Raw genomic sequence first — 23,857 nt, forward strand, 5'->3', positions numbered from 1 at the left:
TCAAACCTACCAGTAACAAACCTAGCAGCCCGCCTCTGAATTGCTTCTATGTCCTCGCTCAGTCCGACCTGATACGGATCCCAAACGCTTGAGCAGTACTCAAGAATAGGTCGTATTAGTGTTTTATAAGCGGTCTCCTTTACAGATGAATCACATCTTCCCAAAATTCTACCAATGAATCGCCTTCCCCACAACTGCCATTACATGCTTGTCCCACTTCATATCGGTCTGCAATGTTATGCCCAAATATTTAATCGACGTGACTGTGTCAAAGCGCTACACTAGTAGTCAAACATTACAGGATTCTGTCTCACAGGTACAGTCTCATTCGTTCTGTTCTACTATTTTGGTCTCCTCTCACTCTCATTGTTTCCTTCTTGTTCTCTCTTCGTTCCTTCCCATTCTGCTGTCTCTTGTCACTGTCGCTCTCTCTCTCTTCCTCGTAGTCATTGTCATAGACTCTATTTCGCATTATCACTGTCTCTCATCCACTTCCACTTTTCCTTCTCTTTATTCCTCTCCCACTGAAACTATCTCCTCCTAGCACTTTTCTGTCAGTGTCGGCTATGTTCCACTGCCACTGAATCCCTCTCCTCTCACACTGCGATTGGCTCCTTCGCTTTTTCTACAACACAACCACTGTCTTCTACTTTCCAGTATTTCTTTTCCATCTCTTTCCCCCAGCCAATGTCTGTTTCTCTCTCATTATAAAAAAGCGTTAATATGTTTGCATGCCAATATTTTTGAGGAACATAGAATGAGGCAGCTGATACCCCATATTTCAGTCATTCTTTTAAATTAAACAGGAGGATATTCGCCTCTTTTGTGCTCCGATAGGAGCATTTTTCCGCTAGTTCCCTTCTTTTCCCTGTCACAGCAGCGCATGTAACTCATACAAAAAGAAATTTATCGTTCATTAAAATTTTGATAGTTTATTTATGTGAAATCGAAATAACACAAAACTAACTTTACACCTCAGAACGGATTTGCCGTTCACAAAAATTTTGCATGTGTTTCAGTGCTACAAAGCAGGGTTTGCAGAAACATTCTTATGATAAAGGAGAGATTTTACAGCATATTTCTAAGTGCTCGTCAATTTAGAAACTGCATCTTCGCCTCACACTGAACTTCACGTGTTCAAGTAGCGTAAATGTGGACCTCGGTATCTCTGAAATGGATAAATGTATCAAGAAAATTTTCAGGGTTGTTAGAGATCAGGATCTAAGGCATACATTGCACAAATTCCAGCCATTTGATGTGCATAGTCGTCTTGGAATCCACGGCTCAGTTTTGGTTTCGAAAAAATTGTTAAAAAAAATCTTGTTTGGGGTTTTCTAAGGAACCTCCCATGAACTAATGGTGCCTCCACAAGCCCCTCAAGGGCCACAGTAAACCACAACAAAAGGAAAAAGTAATAATAGATTTGTTCCATTTGCCTAAGCAGCAGGAAGTGTGTAATATTATTACTTTGATCCTGTGTGTAGGATAGCGACACTACGACGATTCTTTCATGATCGGCGTTTTGGAACAAATTAGCTATCGCATGCATACCGATTATTCGTCACGTAGTAAAAAGGGAGGAAAGGAAAAAGAAAGGAAGGAGGGCACGGGCTCAGCTGGACACCGTAAGCAACGGAGAGAGAGAGCGCCGCACCGTGACACGGCCGCAGCGGCCACTCGCGTGCTGTGGGCAGGAAGCGATGCGAGCGCGCGTTTATTTCGCTTTTGCCGGGCGCCGCGCCGCGCCGCTCTGCTTTGTTTTGTGCTCTGCGCTGCGCTTTGAGATGGCAATCGCGGCGACACAGCACTGACCGCAGCCGCCGTGTTTGTTGCAGCTGCTGACGGGGCCCACAGAGGACGCAATGGAGGTCCTGCGACAGAGCGGACAGCACGGTGAGTACAGCTCCGTCCTGCCTGCCGAAATGCTCACAACTCCACGTTTGTTTTCGCGCCTTCAGCTAGACGTAAATGGGTAAAAGTATTACACTATAATCATTTGTCATTTCAGCGTTGTCACTAAGAAAATGTGTGACGTAATTTTACTTTTTTTGTAGTAGCTAAAATGGAATTTGTTAACGTGGACTATTAATTTCTTGGGAAGTATTTTTAGAATGTATTATTCTGCAGTGTAATCTTGTACAGAAGTGAAAGTGCTGAATTTTCGGCAGTACTTGCCTAAAAGGAAGGATCGATTGCTAGGACACCCTCTAGCATCAAGGAATTATCAAACTGGTAATGAAGGAAGCAGTGTGGAAGGGGGGGGGGGGGGGGGAGTTGTAAGATTGTAGAGGGAGACCAATGTTTGAATACAATAAGCACGTATAAATCTGGGTACTGTAGGCTGCAGTAGTCACGCAGAGGCAGCTTGCACACGACTGGCTAGCGTGAAGAGTTGTCAAATCATCCTTTCTACTGAAGGCAAAACTTTAGAAAAAATAAAACGGTTAAATGATTTGTCTAAAAGTAAGAAATAAAATAGATTAGATAAACATTTCACGCGCTTTTGAATGATGCTCAAATCGTGTACAGCAGCTGAGATGCTCATGTTAGTGACGTAAGGAGACAACTCGGTGAACTTCAACCAAACACTGAACTTTAAATTTTGAATCAGCACCTCGTTTGCTGTAGACGATTTCGAACAGCATTCAAAGCCGCGTCAAATGGTTTACATAAATCATTTCACAAAACATTTGACTGCTTTTTTTTTTCAACTTTATAAATACAAGCAAGAAATATATTTAAACAGCGATCGGTATTCTGTTATTTTTAAGTGTATATAGATCAAAGGGAACGAGAGAAGATTCAATTTGTACTGCTATTTTTTCACACTTCAGTTAAACAGGTAATAGCTAGTCATTTGGGGCAAATTGAAATATTTCACAATGCATTTCTTAACTAATGATTACTTTAAACCATTTAAAACATATTTTTGTAAAACTAGACTGGTCAATTTGATACTCACTTTGTCCATTTCTCGCTCGTCATTTAGCTATGAAAATTCCGGCAAAAATCCATTAAGTAACTTGTATGTTGACCTTTCTTCTCTCCATTTATTTGACCAAAAAAAAACAAAAAAAAAACGAAAACGTGATTGATCTATGCATAAACAGGACAGAGCAATGAATGGACAACCTAATTATATTCCGTTAGCGACTTTTCAATGGCATTTTTAATCTGTGAATGTACACTGTCGTCTTTACAAGATGTGTGTACAACTTGCGGGATTCATTCCATCGTGGATAGTATACTGCAGAAAACAGGAAAATACCAGACAGGCGTTTGTGGCGTGTTGATATCGCAATGAAGTTCGTAACATAACTGACATCCTGATGATGCTGTGACTTCAAGAAGTACGTTGATAAAGTAAAAACGCCATTGAAAATCCAGTAAAGGAAGAATATGGATTTTATTATTAAGCTGTCCATAGCTTCACTGCTTAAGACACTAGAGTAGTTGAAGACAGCTTCATCTAAATGAAATACCACTAGCACCGGCTGCTACTTTCTTAATTTTAGTAAGAGCTGACAAACAGCTTTATACTTTATCATCCTTCATACACCGTTTTAGTGGAGATAGCAGTAGAGATTTGACGTCCTTGCTACATAAGGACCTCGTCGTAGACTTTTGCATACATTTCGTTTTACCGTTATAGGAACCCATGTTGGCCATGCATGATTCCGAAGATCTGCCCACCTTGCATTAACTTGTCATGCCAGTCCCTCTATCGGCTATTGGGATACAGTAACTAGCTTTCCTGGCTCACCTACTATCCATCTGACTGGTGTACTCCATTTTCATTATCATATACTCCAGTCTGTTCCATCGTCCATTTATTTGCTGTCCTCAGTAACATCTCTTCAGCAACCGCCTTTTTTCCCCTGGTCATAAAGTCGAAGGTATAGTGATCTTACAGAAGGGGATATGCTGTGTAATATAACATTTTAACCCTAGAACACTACATGGCGGAAAAATTGCATTATTACAAAAGCGGCGTAAATTTTATTCCTCCATATTTTGTTCAATGTAAGTCACAATTTATAGTATATGGAGTAGTTAGTTATAAGGTGTTCTGTTTCCACCTTAAACTGACAATACAAGATCGGCGGAACCACGAGTTGGTACCAACTGCAATCATAAGTTGTAAGAGGGTTTAGTAATTTAGGGTTAAATTAGACTAATTTTCTTTGGGCACTACTAATTTCGACATGAAATTTAATGACGCTAATAACTTTGTTCTAGAGATTCTGCAATTAGCACCAGAAATAGAACAAGGTAAGCTAGCATCTTTGTTCCTATGTCTGTCATTAGATCATAAACTGGAAAACCTGTTTAAGTGCAGTTTCATGAGGACTACAACAATGTATTCATTATAGTTAACACTAATCGTGTAAACACGTCCTATAAACTCATTCGCTCCGCGTTATTTCGATAAAAGAATCGTTTAAATGGTCTGTGGAACATGTAACTAACTAACCAACCAACCAATCAACCAACGGTGTCTGATTATAGTGGAGGAAGGAATTGATTTTGGCCTCCTTCAACGTACCAACCTAGTATTCCCCAGTTGTTTTCCTGGCCTTCATCCCGTATCTTCACATGGTCCGCATCTTAATGAATTTGAACTCCTTCGCTCCCCCCCCCCCCACCCCTCCTCCCACCCGCCCCACGCTCTCTTCCGAGACTGAATTTGTGTACCCCTTTTCTGGTAAGTAGAATGTCTGCCTTTATTCGTGTTATTGTTGTGATCGTTGCTGATACTGGTTGGTTTAGAGTGCTCCACAGCTTGGTGATAATTTAGTGTAGATCGCAATTACATTGCACAGTCTCCCAACTTTGGCTTGAAAATATTTCAATATTGTTATCCCAAGCGAAACAATGCGAACGTTTTCTAAATGTCTGCGATTCGTGTAATTGAGAAGCGGCATGGGGACAAGCGCGGTATTCATGTAGTCGGATGTGGCAAAACGCACAAAAACAGCGTTTATGTTGGCCGGCCGCGGTCGAATCTCCGGGGTTGGCATGCCTCCAGAATCCCGAAAGCGGCGTGCTAAGGTGCGGCTACACGGCCGCGTCAGTGATATAAGGAAATGATGGAAAACGTCTTCTATAAGGTCTCTACCGAAATTAGAAGACACCGCTTTGCTAGCTGCAGTTTTACAGCTTTTCCAACTCCCTTAGCTCAGGGACGAGGTCCGTAAGACAGAGATAAAATTCTAGAAAGTTTCCGTTCCTAAAATCGAGTCAGATCTGTTTCACACGTAATTAAAGTTCCATTTGCTCTTTGAAGTCACTCACACTGCAACGAGTTAGCTACTGATAACGTCTGGTTTACACAAGTCTCCCAGTAAACAGGACGGCGCGGCACTCTTGATGGAAACTGTTAACACTGTAGCGACTGCACGTGCTGCTAGAAGCTATTAACGCCTTTACCCCTGTTTGCTTCATGTGCGTCCGGTTTGCGTTAGGCCACAGACCACACAAACTGGCCTCTGCTTTCCAATTTATTCCAAACCGTCTTCTGCTTCCCTTTTTCCTCATTCTGAGCTCGTACATACTGTTTCTGGTAAGTAGAATTTCTGCCTTTATTCGTGTATTTTTTCCCCCTTGAAGTTATTGATAAGGTCGTTGCTGATACTGCTTAGTTCAGAGCGCACCCACAGCTTGGTAATGGTTCAGTGTAGATTGCACAGTCCCTCGAAATAGTTTCAGCTTGAATATATTTAAATCTTTGCTAAAAAATAGAGCAAATGTGGTGTTAGAGAAGAATGTAGAAAAACATGTGGAAAGATAAGAAACAAGGTGGTTCTCCGGTAGAGAGAGAGGAACGTGTGGAAGACACTGACAAGAAGAATGGAGATAACATGGATGAAAACAGCAAGGAAATATTCCAGTGGTACTGGAGGCAGTCGTAGAGGATGAAACTCTGGAGGGAGAATGGAATATACACAGAATGTAATGGAGCACGTTGGATGCAAATGCTACTTGTAGATGAAGAGGTTGGCGCAGGAGAGGAATTCGCAGCGGGTAGAATCAGACCCGTCCAGATACCCTGGATAAAGACACAGTACACGTAATGAAAAATAGCACAAGGTCAGAAAGAAGCTTTCAAATTCGTGAGAATGCTACTCGACAATACCGTGGACAGATAGCTTCAAATGAATTATTGAGAAGAATAAGCAGCGCAGAAGAATATTACAGTACTGATCGCTTGTGAAAAAATGCTGTTTGGAGATGCCAAAAAACAATGTTGCCACGCTGTGAGTGCTCCATATGAAGTGTTGCTGCACGAGTATATATCGAGTCGCTAGAACATACACCAATCTGAGGATTTAATATTTCTGTTTCTACGTATATATAAAACCTAGATAAAAAGTCAAAACGTGGCTTTTAAACATCAGTATCACTCAAATCTAAAGGCTGTAAATTCAACTAAATACCTAGGAATTACAATTACGAACAACTTAAATTGGAAGGAAAACACACAAATGTTGAGGAAGGCTAACCAAAGACACTTAGAAAATGTAACAGATCTACTAAGGAGGCTGCCTACACTATGCTTGTCCGTCCGCTTTTAGAATGCTATTCCGCGGTGTGGGATCATTACCAGATGGGATTGACCTAGTACATCGAAAAAGTTCAAAGAAGGGTAGTAAGTTTTATCGCGAAATATTCGAGAGTGTCACTGAAATGACACAGGATTTGCGCTGGACAACATTAAAAGAAAGGCTTTTTCCATTGCGAACGGAATATTCTCACGAAATTCCAATCACCAATTTTGCCCTCTGAATTCGAAAATATTTTGACACCGACCTACATAGAGAGAAACGATCACCACGATAAAATACCGAAAATCAGAGCTCGTACGGAAAGGTACAGGTGTTCGTTGTTTCCGCGCGCTATACGAGATTGGAATAATAGAGAATTGTGAAGGTGGTTCGATGAACCCTCTGCCAGGAACTTAAACGTGATTTGCAGAGTATCCATGTAGCTGTAATTACAACATTCTTTCTGTTCAGATTTATTTTTGGTTTTAATAAGTAGTTGTTACGCTGGTAGAATGCGTGGTGGAATGAATCAAGAGCTGAAATTGTGGTTTGTTTATATATTTTTCCCACCGGTACAAACTTAGGGATTGATTGATGAGAGGATATGGAACAAAACAGGTCTAATGAACTTACGTCTGGAAATACATTGTTTCCATGCTAGAGCCCATTAATTCAATCATGCTTTGTTACAGAGACTGCAGTCTAATGCACGCTGTACATGCAGCCACAGTTACAGTATGCATGGTTTCCTCCTAGACCAGAGGGTGGTACTGTTCCTCATACGTCATGCCCTAGCGCCCTCTCCTGACGTAGTAACTGTTAGTGTGTCCGTTTGTTCTCTCGCTGACTCACCTTGATGTGGATGTCATATAATGTTGTGTACAATGGTTCCGTATTCGAATCGAGAGCTTGTCGATATTGTTTACTTACGTAAAGGGAAATGACAACGGGTGGCGGGCAGCAGAGTTGTATCAGAAGACTTCTCCCCGCCGACAACCACCACCACAGCATTCAGTGTTTGCAACAGTGTTTCGCCGTTTGTCTGTGGCAGGGTCGTTTCAGGAAGCAGGAAATCATGAAGGACGCACGCGAAATGTTTGAACACCAGACGTGGAGAAAAACGTGATTAACACCGTGGAACCGCCGCCTCAGTAAGACCACATCGGCAGCAGTTTTGTCACTGATTCATCAGGCAACCATGATACTAGGATTCGTCATTCATTCTATACGCGGGGTGATTGATATCTTAAACTTTCATAACTCTCATCTGTGGGATAGTGTGCAGAACCTCCATGGTATGGTAACAGCGAATAATCAGCATCTGAATGTATGGGCCGGGATAATTTTGGGACCAATCTTCACTCCTCGTAGCCTAGCAGGTTGAACTATCGGTATTTCTTGCGGATGACTTTGCCTTCCCTGCTGGAAGAATTGCCACTGGTGATACGAAGGGTTACATGGCTGCTACATGATGGTGCTACAGCCTACTTCGCCGTTAATCGCCATCTAATCGTGTCATCCATGGTCGATGGATCGAACGGGGGATGGGGGAGGTCCAGTTGGATGGCCTGCTCCGTCACCGGATCTCATCCCGCGCGGTTTCTGGTTGCGGGGCCATCTCAAAAGTATCGGGTATGCAGAGCCCATTCCGGCTGTGGAGACACTAGAGCATAGCCTTCATGCTGCCTTTGACACTATTTGGCTGCAGTCTGGCCTATGTGAAGGTGTAAGAGGCAGAACATAAATTGTCTCTAGCATAGCAACCATGCATTTCTGGACGTAAGTTCATTAGAGTTTTTATGTATCATTTCATCGAACAATACCTAGAGTCTGTTCACGATGGAAAAAATGTGTGAGAACGAAATGCTGTCACTACGTAGGCGGTAATGCACACTGCATGAAAAAATTTTGTAAAATAGCTGGTACTCGGTATCGAGGAAATATTATCTGTGATTCAATCCTTCAGATGGATGTAAAGATATTATTTAAAGTTTCAGTAGTGTGTAAGCTTAGGGGCTGATGACCTTAGCAGTTAAGTCCCATAAGATTTCACACACATTGGAACATTTGAAAGTTTATCTGGGTTTTCGTGAGTCGATAGTGGTCAGAATTTGAAAGTGGATTAAAGACTTGTGATTGATTCAGCAGGGGGAGTACTACTTATATGAAACCCTCAACCACTCACTGGCCGTTGTTTCTCAGACAACCAGAAAAAAGTGCAGTTTAGCGTTGTGGAGGCTACGGATTGACAATGCGAGCGAATTTTCATGTAGTCTAGGTTAGTTTACATAGAAGAGGCTTAGTCTCAAGTTACTGTGCAACTTCTGAAAAATTGTTCACTCTTGTATTTTGATGAACATTGTGATTGAAGAGAGTATACACTGAGAAGTCATGGGATAGCGACATGCACTTGTACAACTGGCGGTAGTATCGCGTACACAAGATGTAAAAAGACAGTGTACTGGCGGAGCTGTCGTTTGTAGTCAAGTGATTCCTTGTGAAATGGTTTCCAACTTGATTACGAACGCATGATGTGAATTAAGACGTTGAACGCGAAATTGTAGTTGGAGCGACGCATGGGACATTTCATTTCGGAAAGAGATAGCGAAGTAAAAACTCAGTTTCACAGTGTCAAGTGTGTGCCGAAAATAGTAAATTCCTGGCATTACCTCTCACCACTGACAACGCAGTGGCCAACGGCCTACACTTAACGACCTAGAGCAGCTGTCTGCATAGCTTTGTCAGTGCTAACAGACAAGCAGCAGTGCGTGAAAGAACCCCAGAAATATACGACGTATTACGAACGCATCCGTTAGGACAGTTAGGCGAAATTTGGCGTTAACAGGTTATGGTAGCAAACGACCGACGCGAGTTCCTTTTCCATAAACACATCGCCTGCGGCGCCTCTCCTGGGCTCTTGGCCATATTGGTTGGACACTAGGCGACACTAGGCGACACTGGTCAAGTGAGTCCCCAGTGTGTTGGTAAGCTGATGGCAGTGTGTGGCGCAGACCCCATGAAGCCATGGACCCGAGTTGTCAACAAAACACTTTTGCAGGCTAACGGTGGCTCTTTAAGGGTGTGTGCTGTGTTTACATTGGATGGAGTAGGTCCTCTGGTGCAGCTGAACCGATCATGGATGGAAATGATTGTTCGGCTACTTGTAGACCACTTGCAGTCACTCATGGACTTCCTCTCCCCAAACGGCGACGGCATTTTTGTGGACGACTAAGCGCCTTGTCACCGGGCCACAGTTGTTCGCTATTGGTTTGAAGAACTTTCTGGACAATTGGAGCGAATGATTTAGCCACACAGATCGTCCGACATGTATCTTACCGAACATTTGTGGGACGTAATCTAGAAGTCAGTTCGTGCACAAACTTTTGCATCGTCAACAATATCGTAATTATGGACGGATTTAGAGGCAGCATGGCTCAATATTTCTGCAGGGGACTTCCAACGCCTTGTTGAGTCCATACCACGTCGACTTGCTGTACATTACCGAGCAAACGAATGTACGACACGATGTTGGGAGTTATCGCAAGACTTTTGACATCTGTGTATATGCACAGTTCTTTTATTGTGTTAGTTCTTTAACATAAGATTACGCCTTTTAATGAGTATATTGTGACAGTATTTTCAAATTTTAAATTTGTTTAATAATGATATGGAATATTGAAAACCGGATTTTTGTTGTCCCTGGAAGCCGATAGGTAGGCACCCTTCGACTGAGTCCTTGCACTGTGCAACAGAATTAAGACTACTTTTAGAAAACCTGTAACTGTAACATTGCGACGCCTAAGTTTGAAATTTGGCCCAAAGGTGCCTATAACCTTCCTCTGTAAATGTGAAAAATCATGGCGCCCTGTGACATTGCCCTCCGGTTCATCGACGCTTCAAACAGCAAGGTAGCGAAACATTCTAAAAAGGTCAGAGCTCAAAGTTCATATGCCGTGTAAAGGAGATTAATGATGTGACACTGGCACCAAATTTCACCAAAATTCTGCCCAACGCCACCGTGGACGTGTCTCATGATGCGAACGTTGTCACAACACCTCTTACCCAAATTTCACCCCTTTTTTTTTTTGACACCTCGCTGATAGAGATCAGAACCGCGAAGCCCAGCGTTGAAAAGAAACGATTTTGTTATGGGTGGCCGAAGAAAAAAAATTCATACAGGCTGCCGCTCAGAATTGACACGAAAAGGCATCAGGAAAGGCGTAAATGGCGTTGATGAAACCACCCCTTTCCTTGGGACGTGGATTCCCGCACATTTCGCTCAAAAACGACACTTTGCAATGGGGTGAGCAACAGGAAAACGGTTTTGATAAGTTTTGTCGCTGCTGACATCCTTGGACGTTCAACCTTCCTCTAACGAGGTGGCGGTGCTGCATCCTCATTAAACATCATCTGACCCCTTTGGAGCGGAATGTGACCGCAATTTTTGCTCCAGTATACTGTCTCGAACCACTTGGAACTGTTCTAAACCATTCGACGAACTTCGAACTTGAGCTGAAGCAGCGAAGTGTCTTTATGCTTGTTTCAATGCTCCTGTTTTGCACCCTCCTGTGGCTTGACCGTGGAGGCGAAGACATTGATGAATGTGCGATTAAAACGACAGAACACATTAAGTCCCAGTTCGGCAAAACTCTAGATGACACCCACCCATATTTGACCATTTAAAAAAATGTATCTTTACAAAGAGAACCTGCAAAATACTGCCAGGTGACTATAGGCAGGCAACTGGAGTCGGCGGTTTGTCTAGAGGTTACCTACCTCCAGGCGTCTTGAGCTACTTAGGTTTTCTGTGTAAAGACACATTTTTAAAATCTCAGGGGTTGTTTCTTTTGATGTCTTTCATATGTCCTGTAAACTACCCTCTGAGGCTTGTTCGTGTAGATTCTGACCGTATCTGAAATATTTTCCTCGGCCACCCATAAGAAAACCAGGTAATTTCAATGTTGGGCTTTTGCAGCTCTGAACTCCATCGTAGAGGCGTCAAAAGAAGGGGTACAATGTAGGGGCTGTGCCGGAGTTCTCATGTGCCACGGTGGCATTGGGTAGAATTGTGGCGAAATTTAGTGCCATATGGCATCATTAAATCACTTTCCACGGCACATGAACTTCTGAGCTCTGGTCTTTTTCTTTCTTCATGTGACGCCACCTTGCTGCTTGAAGCTTGGTCGATCCCGAGGGTGTCGTCGTAGGGCGCCACGCTTTCCCACAATTAGAGGAAGGTTGTAGGCAAGTTTGAGCGAAATTTCAAGCTTATGTATCGCCATGAGAGACAATTACGGGATTACGAAAAAGTGATCCTCTAATTCTGTTGCGCAGTGTAGGTAGCTCTCTGACGAGTAAGGAATCGTGTAATATTTTGGCGAAGAAACCTAACTCCCCCTGAATAGTCGTGAGTATTTGACCGTTAAGAGATTTTAGTTGAGGTTTGTAATGGAAGGTCGTGAGTTCGATATGAATGTTGACTGGTAATGAGGGTGTGTAGTTTTAGTGAAGTTAAACTAAAAGGACCCCCCTGTGGGTTCGGGGGTAAGAATAGGCCCACGGTATTCCTGCCTGTCGTAAGAGGCGACTAAAAGGAGTCTCAAACGTTTTGGCCTTGTGAGATGGTCCCCTAACGGGTTTGACCTCCATCCTTCTAAATTTTCCGAAGAGCGAGCCGATTGGGGAAGGGCGCCTTACAAGGAGCGATGTGTCCATCATGCATTACCATCTCTAGCCAGGTTTGTCATCGCTTAGCAGTCCCGCTCACCTACCATCTCTTGGGCGTGGATTTGTTCTTGGGTGCAGTTTATTGCAGTCTGCTATGCTGTGTCGCTTTATGCGCCAATGACGATATTGGACTAGATCACCTGAAATCCAGCACAGTAGCCAGTCCGTTGTGGTGGGGCCGCCATGTACCCTGTTGGTTGTAGCCCCCTGACTACACAGGGATCGCTCTGCTGATGCCAGCGCCGTTAACTCCCCACGTATGCCAAGGAGTAGATGCCTATCTCCTTTGGGCATTGGGACTCCCGGCAATGGCCATCCTGCCAGGTGGTCGTTGCTGAGGCTGGGTGGCGCCCGTGGGGAGGGCCCTTGGTCGGAGAAGGTGGCATCAGGGCGGATGACCCGCAATGAAGCGTGGTACATCATCTCTTGCTGGCGGCCAGCCGCCAGCAGTCTCTAAGCGTTCCAGGGCTCAATACAACGCAACTACATATGACCCCAAATCGTTCCCCTCCCTGGCTACACCATGGGAGGAACGAAAGACTAAGGATGCCAGCGAACCATACTCGCCCCGCTACCTGGTGTGTACGAGAGCTGATGGTGGATCCTTTACATCCATGAAGCCTCAGTTCTTCGTCGAGCACTTAGAGGACAAGTTCGGGGAGGTGGAGGGCTTGTCCAAAATGCACTCGGGCTCGGTTTTGATCAAATCGGCGTCCTCCGCCCAGTCCCGCCGGTTACTCGATTGTAACAAGCTGGGGGATGTTCCGGTTACAATCACGCCCCATAAGAGTCTTAATATGGTCCAGGGCATAATATTCCATCGGGACCTTCTATTGCAGTCCGATGACGAGCTTCGCGCCAATTTAGAGCGGCGAGGTGTTCACTTCGTCCGGCGCGTACATCGTGGTCCAAGGGATAAGCAGGTTGCCACCGGTGCCTTCATCTTGGCCTTCGAGGGTGATACTTTACCTGAGGAGGTCAAGGTGATGGTCTATCGTTGTGACGTCAAGCCATATATCCCTCCCCCGATGCGGTGCTTTAAGTGCTGGAAGTTCGGGCATATGTCTTCCCGCTGTACTTCCAGCTTCACATGTCGAGATTGTGGACGCCCATCACATCCCAATACTCCATGTGCTCCGCCTCCCATCTGTGTAAACTGCGGAGAGCACCACTCGCCTTGCTCGCCGGACTGCAGGATCTTCCTGAAAGAGCGCAAAATCATGGAGTATAAGACCCTGGACCGCCTGACATACACTGAGGCCAGGCAGAAGTTCGAACGCCTCCATCCTGTTCGAATGACTGCCTCTTACGCCGCGGCTACTACTGTTATGGCCCCATTAGATCTCCCTCAGACTGCCACCTCTGAGCCGGAATGCTACACCTGCCCCCTTGATGGTGGGGGGCACTTCACTCCCTGCTGCTCCTGCACTACCTGCCTCAGGACCAGCAACCCCCCAACCATCGGGGACATCAGTCCCCACTTCTAAGCTGGGGAAGCCTCAAACTTCCCTAGCTCGAATAGCATGGAAAGGGTCTCTTGGGTCCCTTCCTTCCCAGGTTTCCGCCTCTGGGAAGGGTGACGTCAGCCAATGGAAGAAAAGCAGACCAGCGGCTGGTCGCAGGGCTTCCCGCTCCTCCTCCGTCCCAGAGACTGACTCGCTGGAGCCCTCCCAGCCAATGAAACCCAAGGACCAGAGAGACAAGACGAAGAAGACCTCTAATGCCAAGGACCACGCGGTGGCATCCACCCCACTGCTCCCTACAGGCTCTGCGTCCGAGGATAAGGTGGAGATCCGGGCGTCCGCTGGGGACCTGGATCTCGCCGGACCCTCAGACACCATGGAAGCAGATTGTACTGGTCCTCCATCGGTGGCAGCAGGTGACCCAGTGGCGTGATCTGCCTCCTCGGCCCCTTCACGCCTTTTTCGGACATGGACAAAGCGATACTCCAGTGGAACTGCAGCGCTTTTTTCCACCACCTTGCTGAGCTTCGCCAACTCATCAGCAGTCACCCTTTCCTCTGCATTGCCCTACAGGAAACTTGGTTTCCGGCAATGCGGACCCCTGCCCTACGTGGGTATCGGGGTTATTACAAGAACCGGGCAGCTTATGAGAGGGTATCTGGTGGAGTCTGCGTCTACATCCTTAACTCTGTCTACAGCGAATGTGTACCTCTTCACACACCTTTAGAGGCTGTCGCTGTAAGGATGTGGACGCCTCAGCCTATTACTGTCTGCAGTTTGTATCTTCTGCCAGATGGTGATGTCTCGCGCCATGTGTTGGCTGCATTGATAGCACAACTGCCTCCTCCTTTTGTGTTACTGGGCGACTTTAACGCCCATAACCCCCTGTGGGGTAGCGCCGCGATTACTGGCCGGGGTAGAGATGTCGAGACTCTTCTCTCGCAGCTTGACCTCTGCCTCTTAAACACGGGAGAGCCGACACATTTCAGCGTAGTCCATGGCACATTTTCGGCCATCGACCTTTCTATCTGCAGCCCCGGACTTTCACCATCCATCCACTGGAGTGTCCATGACGACTTATGTGGTAGTGACCATTTCCCCATCTTTCTGTCACTACCACAGCGTCACTCTTCTGAACGCCCCTCCAGATGGGCTCTGAATAAGGCTGATTGGGGCTTGTTCTCCTCTCTCGCCACTATCGCACCTCCTTCCCCTGACACCATTGATGCGGTGGTTCAGTCGGTCACTACCGGCATCGTTTCTGCGGCGGCATCTGCAATTCCCTGTTCATCCGGGTCCCCTCGGCGGAGGACTGTGCCTTGGTGGGCGCCTGAGATCGCAGAGGCGATTAGAGATCGCCGGCGGGCTCTTCAACGCCATAAGAGGCACCCGTCCTTGGAGAACCTCATCGTTTTTAAACAGCTCCGTGCCCGTGCCCGACGCCTTATTCGCCAACGGAAGCAGGAGTGCTGGGAACGGTATGTTTCCACCATTGGCGTCCGTACCTCTGCATCGCAGGTTTGGACTAAGATTAGGCGACTCCATGGCTATCGGCCGCCTGTCTCTGTCCCTGGACTTTCGCTGAATGGAGTGGTGTGTACTGACTCCGACGCGATTGCGGACCGGTTAGCAGCGCATTTTGCTCAGTGTTCCGCATCTACGAATTACCCACTGGCCTTCCGCTCCCGGAAAGAGCGGTTGGAAAGTTGGAGGCTTTCCTTTCACACGCGCCACGCGGAGTCGTACAATGCTCCTTTCAGCGACTGGGAATTCCAGAGTGCACTATCTGCTTGCCCTGATACGGCTCCTGGGCCAGACCGCATCCACAGCCAGATGCTGAAACACCTCTCTGTGAATTGCCAGCGACGCCTCCTAGATGTTTTCAACCGCATCTGGGTTGAGGGTGTGTTCCCGTCTCAATGGCGAGAAAGCATCGTCCTCCCCGTGTTGAAACCTGGCACGAACCCGCTGGAGGTGGACAGCTACCGCCCCATAAGCCTCACCAACGTTCTTTGCAAATTGCTCGAACGTATGGTGAGCCGGAGGTTGGGTTGGCTCCTCGAGTCTCGAGGCCTTCTGGCTCCGTCTCAGGGTGGGTTCCGTAAAGGCCGCTCTGCCGTCGATAATCTGGTCTCCCTAGAGTCTGCCGTCCGTACAGCCTTTGCACGCCGCCAGCATCTGGTTGCCGTCTTCTTCGACATGCGGAAGGCGTACGATACGACTTGGCGATATCACATCCTGGCCACACTTCATGGGTGGGGTCTTAGGGGCCCGCTCCCGATTTTTATTCAGAATTTTCTGTCGTCTCGTTCCTTCCGCGTGCAAGTTGCTGCGTCCCATAGTTCCTCCCGGGTCCAGGAGAACGGGGTCCCACAGGGGTCTGTCCTCAGTGTCTCCCTGTTTTTAATTGCGATCAATGGGCTCGCTGAGGCGGTGGAATCGTCCGTCGCAGCTTCGTTGTATGCAGAAGACTTCTGCCTCTACTACAGCTCCGCTGGCATTGCAGTTGCTGAGCGCCAGCTGCAGGGCGCTATCCGCAAGGCGCAGTCGTGGGCTGTAGCGCACGGCTTCCAGTTTTCGGCCGCTAAGACCTGCGTTATGCCTTTCTGCCGGCGTCGCACGGTTCACCCTGAGCCACGCCTTTACCTTGACGGTGAACCTCTTGCTGTGGTAGAGACGCATCGGTTCTTGGGACTGGTATTTGATGCCCGGTTAACTTGGCTGCCTCATATTAGGCAGCTTAAACAAACATGCTGGCGGCATTTAAACGCTCTCCATTGCCTTAGCCACACCGGATGGGGTGCCGATCGGTCCACCCTTCTCCGGCTGTATCAAGCGCTGATCCAGTCCCGCCTTGATTATGGGTGTGTGGCTTATGGTTCGGCATCGCCATCAGCGTTGCAATTGCTGGATCCCATCCATCACTGCGGGATCCGACTCGCCACAGGAGCATTTCGGACAAGCCCTGTTGACAGCTTACTTGTGGAGGCTGGTGTTCCTCCATTGCGGATCCGGCGCGACCGACTTCTAGCCGCTTATGCTGCCCACGTTTGTAGCTTGCCAGGACATCCCAACTACCGTCTCCTGTTCCCGCACTCGATCGTCCATCTTCCAGACAGGCGGCCCCGGTCAGGGTGTACGATCGCGGTTCGCATCAGGGCTCTACTGTGTGGGATTGAGCTTTTTCCTCTCCCGCCTGTTTTCCGGGCCAATCTCCGTCTGCCCCCTTGGTGTGTGCGCCGACCATGCATTCGGCTGGATTTGGCACAGGGTCCGAAAGACTCGGTCCCTCCTCCGGCCCTCCGCCGCCGCTTTGTTTCTCTCCTTGCCGAGTTTCCCGGATCTGCCGTGGCCTATACCGACGGTTCGATGGTCTCTGGTCGCACTGGTTACGCTCTTACTCTAGAGGATCATTGTGAGCAACGGTCGCTGGCACCCGGGAACAGTGTATACACTGCCGAGTTGGTTGCCATCTATCACGCCCTAGAGTACGAGTATATCCGCTCCCGCTCAGGTGAGTCCTTTGTCATCTGTAGTGACTCCCTGAGTGGTTTACGAGCTCTTGACCAGTGCTTTCCTCGTTCCCGTCTGGTGATGGCCATCCACGAGTCGCTCCATGCTCTTGCCCGTTGCGGCCGCTCCGTGGTCTTTGTTTGGACCCCAGGTCATGTCGGCATCCCGGGCAATGAGCGGGTTGACACGCTGGCTAAACTGGCAGTGAGTTCACCGGCTCTGGAACTCGGCCTTATGGAGTGTGATCTCCTGTCGCTTTTGCGCCAGAAAGTGCTTGGTGCCTGGGGTGACGAGTGGCGCACCCTGCCCACGCCCAACAAACTTCGGGCGGTGAAGGAGACGACCGGTGTGTGGCGCTCCTCCATGCGGGCCTCTCGGAAGGACTCTGTCGTCCTCTGCCGGCTGCGCGTTGGCCACACGTGGCTGACGCACGGCCATTTGTTGCGCCGGGAGGACCCACCGCTATGTCGCTGCGGGGCAGCTCTGACGGTGGTCCACATTTTGGTGGACTGCCCGCTTTTAACAGGACTCAGGCAGACGTTTGCGCTGCCTGATACCCTCCCTGCCCTTTTATGTGATGACGTTGCTATGGCGGACCTCGTGTTGAGTTTTATTCGGGCAGGGGGTTTTTATCGTATGATTTGAGTGTTTGTCCTTTTATTTCCTGTATTGACTTGGGCCTTTGGCCTGTGGTTTTAAACTGTGGGTTTTAGTGTCATTTGGTGGTTGGCTTTTCCTTATTTTCATGGTCGGCCAACCACCTTCACACTCGGTGTGATTTTAGTTCCGTTTGTCTGGTCTTTGTCTGTCTTTCTTGTATTGTGTCGTCCCTTGTCTCAGTTCTCCGTTTTTAACGACTGACAGTTTTTATTTCGTGTGATTTTATCGTGGAACAAGGGACCGATGACCTTAGCAGTCTGGTCCCTTCAATCCCACACCCAACCAACCAAACTAAAAGGAATTAATAAAGATTTGTATAAAGAACTCTAAAAGTATAATTGTAGTTTAGTATGGACTTTATGGCAGTCTTTGTGGCTTAATAGCGTGCAAATACGATGCAGTTACTTGCAAAGATCTTACTCATTCAGCTAGCGAACCTAGAGTGGAAGCGAGGTACATGTATACAGCAGATCAACAGACAATAGTTGAGTCACGTACCCGGCACATACAATAAAATTTTACTGCTTTTCTTGTTAGTCTCCGTATACCAGGTAGAAGCCTTGTGAAGGTTAGATAAATGAGCAAAGAGCAACAAAAAACACGCCACTAAATTAAAATAAGCGAGCAGCCTGCTCGGAGAGGAGAAATAACACGCTTAGGCAACTATTCCGTCGTTCACACAAGTTCATTCTGATCGAGGGATTAATGGAAGGAAGACAGTGAAAATGAGACACGACGGTAATTCATGATCGAAATTAAGTGGTAGACAATTTGAAAACATCAAGAGATCAGACTAGCTACAAAAAAGGATAATTTGAGATACACCTCACTCTTTTCTGCCGAGGAAAATATTTTCATTTGCTAGCGGTACAAGTTTCTATACTCGGACAAACAGATGTACTTAATCTGGCGGTAAGTTTTTCTATCTCCTGTTGCTAAAAGACTGTGAAAGACACATCATGAGCACCATCCAGGCCCATGTAAATATATTCCTCCCATGAGAAGTCACCACCAACGTGAACGGTGTCCTTTTTGCTAGTGACTTTCAATGTAATCGTACCCTGTTATCGGTTCGTGCAAACATTTACTGTGACTCATTAAGCCTATATTACTATGCTTAGAGCTTGCATTGGCCCAAACTAATTTCTCTGCACTATAGCAGGCAGTGAACAAATTTACCCGTGTGATGGTGGCTATCGTCTCCTTTATCGAGGAGATAGACTGTATGGGTGCTCGCTGTTTGTGGTCGACGTTGGCGCCTGCGAGTCGGGGTTCGTACGATCTCGGAGATGAAAAGTCCCACACATCAGACGCACATGATCTTACCGTGATCAGATTCGCTGATACAAATCTCCGGGCTGTCCTGCGATCGTTTCTCGTGGGTACAGGCTTTACAAGGATGACATCCCCGTCACCTATTACCCTGAAGTTTAGCGTTCGTCATGTGAACAGAAGTGCCCTCTAGTTCAATTACTCCAAAGTGTAGTTGGATTATTATTTACGTTGATGGGCTATGGAGAATAAGATGACCACTACATAGTGTTCCACAGCACTGAGTGCATTGTGCTTGTAGTGCCTGTCGAGTAGGACGACGACCTAAAAGTGGTCTCCGAACGACAGTGCAGTCAGGCATTTTTACAAGCTGTATTGCAGATTGGAGAACCACACTTCATATTATGTATCACCGTATAACTGGAGAAGTCAATTAAAACTTACAATAGGACCAAGCCCAGTAAATTAATGTCGTGTTCACATCAACTTTTGGATTGAGAACAGGTTGGCCTGGTCTTAGGTAAGTCATGGCTGAGAAGAGAGCGGAGGACCGAGCTGATAGTGACAGCTACAAAAAGAACTCTTCGCAAGTTTAGTTTTTTGGAGGCAGAATTTGTGAGATGTTCTTGAACGACGGCAAGGGTAAAATAGTGAAATACTTCAGCATAATACATGGATTGACACAACAGACGAAGAATGGTAGTTATGGAACGAATCGAACAGTGACTCCCAGTGACGGTCCTTAGCTGTTTCTGAAGGACTCCGTGTCTTTGGCAAACATCAAAGTTTTTATTTCTTCTCCCTGGACTTTAATTTTTACTTCAAATTTTTCTTTGTCTGCCTTTCGTGCCTGCCCTGTGTACAGATTAACAACATTGGGGGTAGGCTACAACCTTGTCTCACTCCCTTCTCAACCACTGCTTCCTTTTCATGCCCCTCAACTCTTAAAACTGCCGTCTGGTTTCTGTGCAAGTTGTAAATAGTCTTTCACTCCCAGTATTTTAACCCTTCTACCCTCAGAATTTCAAAGAGTATTCCAGTAAACATTGTCAAAATCTTCTCTCTCTCTACATACGCTATAAATGTAGATTTGGCTTTCCTTAACCGATCTTCTTCGAGTAGTAGTAGTCAGCATTGCCTCGCGTATCTCTACATTTCTCTGGAATCCAAACTGATCTTCCCCGAGGTCAGTTTCTACCAGTTTTTCCATTCACCTTTAAAGCATTCGTGTTAGTATTTCGCCACCATGCATTATTAAACTAATAGTGCGGTAATATTCATACCTGCGAGCACCAGCTCTTTGGAATTGGAATTATTATATTCTTTTTTGAATTCTGAGGGTATTTAGAGTTTTATACGACTTGCGTACCAGATCGAAGAGTTTTGTCATGACTGGCTCTCCCAAGGCTATCAGTAGCTCTACCGGAAATGTTGTCTACTCTCGGAGCCTTGCTTCGACTTTCAGTGCTTTATCAAATTCTTTACGCAGTATCATATCTCCCTTATCTTTATGTGCTCGACCCTTTCCATAATATTGCCCTCAAGTACTTCTCCCTTGTATAGACCGTCTATATACTCCTTCCACCTTCCTGCTTTCCCTTCTTTGCTTAAGACTGGTTTTCCATCTGAGTTGATATTCACATGGGTGGTTGTCTTTTCTCGAAAGGCCTCTTTAATTTTTCTGTAGGCTTTAGCTCTCCTTCCCATCGTGATATACCCTTATAAATCCTTGCATTTGACCTCTGGCCATTCCTACTTAGCCATTTTGCCCTTGCTTTCTCATTTTGTAGACGTTTTTATTCCCATTTACCTGCTTCATTTCTTAAGTTTTTATTATTTCTTTCATCAATTAAATTCAGTACCTCGTGTGTTACCCAAGGATTTCAACTAGGTGTCTTTTTACCTATTTGTCCTTTCCGCTGTTCTTGTCAGTCGTTCCATGCCTGTGAAACCCTCAACAATCTGTAGTTGTTAAAGTTTTTCCAGGCCACATCTCCTTAATTTCCAATCTTTATGGGATTTTCAGTTTTTATCTGCAGTTAATAACAGATTGTGGGCAGAATCCTCATCTGCCCCTGCGTATGTCATACAGTTTAAAATCTGGTCACTAAATCTGTCCTTGCAATACTTAATAAACTTGAAACTTTCCCGTGTCTCCAGGTCTCTTCCACGTATAGAAGCTTCTTTGATGGGTGTTAAACCAGGTGTTAGCGATGATTAAATTGTGCTCTGTGCAAAATTCTAGCAGGTGGCTTCCTCTTTCATTCCTTTTCCCCACTTCACAATCACCTACTGTTTTTCCTTGTCTACCTTTTTCTGCCACCCAATTCCAGTCCCTTATCACTATGAAATTTTCATCTACCTTAGCTATCTGTGTAATTTCTCTTATCTCGTCATACATTTCTTCGATCCCATCATCTACAGAGCTAGTTGGCATATAAATCTGTACTACAGTGGTGGGTGTTGGCTTTGTGTCTACCTTGGCTAAAATAATGCGTACACTCTGCTGTTCTTGAAAAGGGAAATTCCCAATCGTACACCCCCCCTCCCTACTCTGATTTAATGGTAAAATGACCCATTGGGTAGCCTGTAAAAAACTGAACACACATCAAGCATAACAGTAAGAAGGTGTGGGAAAAAAGCAAGATAGAAATAGTAAGCGTCAAAATTTAATATGTGCAATATCGAGCGATGTTAATGACAGTTGTCGTGGAGTGGGGTAACGGTATTAGACTGCGAAAGAGGAGATCCGCGTTCAAATCTCCCTCGTGCCTCATATTTTTACAAAATTAGGCACTATCCCGTTCGGTCATTGACGTCTGTTCGCTGTGTGTGTCTGTCTGTTCGCTGTGTGTGTGTCTGTCTGTCTGTTCGCTGTGTGTGTGTCTGTCTGTCTGTTCGCTGTGTGTGTGTCTGTCTGTCTGTTCGCTGTGTGTGTGTCTGTCTGTCTGTTCGCTTGGTGTGTGTGTGTGTCTGTCTGTCTGTTCGCTGTGTGTGTGTGTGTGTGTCTGTCTGTTCGCTGTGTGTGTGTGTGTGTGTGTGTGTGTGTGTGTGTGTGTGTGTGTGTGTGTGTGTGTGTGTGTGTGTGTGTGTGTGTGTGTGTGTGTGTGTGTGTGTGTGTGTCTGTCTGTTCGCTGTGTGTGTGTGTGTGTCTGTCTGTTCGCTGTGTGTGTGTGTGTGTCTGTCTGTTCGCTGTGTGTGTGTGTGTGTGTGTCTGTCTGTTCGCTGTGTGTGTGTCTGTCTGTTCTCTGTCTGTCTGTCCTCTGTCTGTCTGTCCTCTGTCTGTCTGTCCTCTGTCTGTCTGTCCTCTGTCTGTCTGTCCTCTGCGCGTCTGTCCTCTGCGCGTCTGTCCGCTGCGCGTCTGTCCGCTGCGCGTCTGTCCGCTGCGCGTCTGTCCGCTGCGCGTCTGTCCGCTGCGCGTCTGTCACAGCAACGTGTAACGAAGGGACCCCCAGACACATGTACCACCTTGTTCTACACAGGTACCACCACGTGTATTGCCTTTTGAGTTCCTTGGTTGTAACATAATTCACACCCGTGTGTTTTCATTTCTGTGAGTTCTATCAACATCTCGCCTGCTCTCACTATTCGTCATATTTACTTGCTACGGTAATATATTCTTACAACATGACTTACATTCTGTGATGAACATTGAGAGCAGGCTAGATGCCGCATAGACCTCTCACAGAAATGAAAGCAACAAATAAACAGGTGTGAAATATGTTACAACCAAGGAATTAATCAAAACTTCCATAACGGAATGCAAGAGGTATAACACGTGGTACCTGTGAAAAACAAATAGGAGGTACATATGGCACTTGCTGATACTCTGCCTCTGGTGTTAGTAGAGGATGTCTAAGTGGCTGACGTGCTTTTACGTTTTACCTGTGACTTCATTTATTTACACGTAAAATTCTGTTGGACCAAATTGAGGAGCACATCTCAAAGGTCATGGAACGTGTCAGTACATAAATTACAACATAAAAGTAATAACAGATAAAAATGTTTATGAACCCGAAAAAAGCATTCCATAAGTTTAAGTAACCGCAATCAAAAATACATGAAGAATCAGCTTACTTTTTCAAGGAACTCCTCGACAGAATAGGAGTAGCCCATTATGAAACTCTTGAGTTTAGATTTGAAAGAGCGTCGATTACTGCTAAGATTTTCGAATTTGAGTGGTAGCTTATTGAAAATGGATGCAGCAATATATTGCACACCGTTCTGCACAAGAGTAAAGCAAGTCCGGTCCAAATGCAGGTTTGATTTCTGCCGAGTATTAATTGAGTGAAAGCTGCTTATTCTTGGGAATAAGCTAAGTCCACCACTTACTCCCCAAACTGCCCGTTTCTGAGCCAAAAATATCCGTGTAGATTGGGAAGAGTTACCCCAAATATAATACCATACGACATAAGCAAATAAAAATTAGGAAAGTAGACTAATTTTTGTGTTGAACGATCACTCACTTAAGATACTGCTCGAATAGTAAAAATGGCAGCATTAAGTCTTTGAACAAGATCCTAAACGTGGGCTTTCCACGACAGTTTACTATCTGGACACCTAGAAATTTGAACTGTTCAGTTTCACAAATGCCCATTGTGCGGAATTAGTGTCAGGTTTTTTGAATTGTGTGTTGACTGTTTTTTCTACTACTTTGTGAGGAAGGTCACATTGGCC

General features: G+C 46.1%; 1 protein-coding gene across 6 annotated transcripts in view; it reads left to right on the forward strand.

The window, feature by feature from the left end:
* LOC126266835 (uncharacterized) overlaps positions 1–23,857 on the forward strand; it is a 333,171-nt gene that overhangs the window by 278,037 nt on the left and 31,277 nt on the right. For all 6 annotated transcript variants that reach the window (XM_049971398.1, XM_049971399.1, XM_049971401.1 and 3 more), the window contains exon 2: positions 1,836–1,893. In XM_049971398.1, the coding sequence (XP_049827355.1) occupies positions 1,836–1,893 (58 nt within the window). The remainder of the gene's footprint in view (positions 1–1,835; positions 1,894–23,857) is intronic.

This window comes from Schistocerca gregaria, chromosome 4, assembly GCF_023897955.1.
Source record: "Schistocerca gregaria isolate iqSchGreg1 chromosome 4, iqSchGreg1.2, whole genome shotgun sequence".
Classification (NCBI taxonomy): domain Eukaryota; kingdom Metazoa; phylum Arthropoda; class Insecta; order Orthoptera; family Acrididae; genus Schistocerca; species Schistocerca gregaria.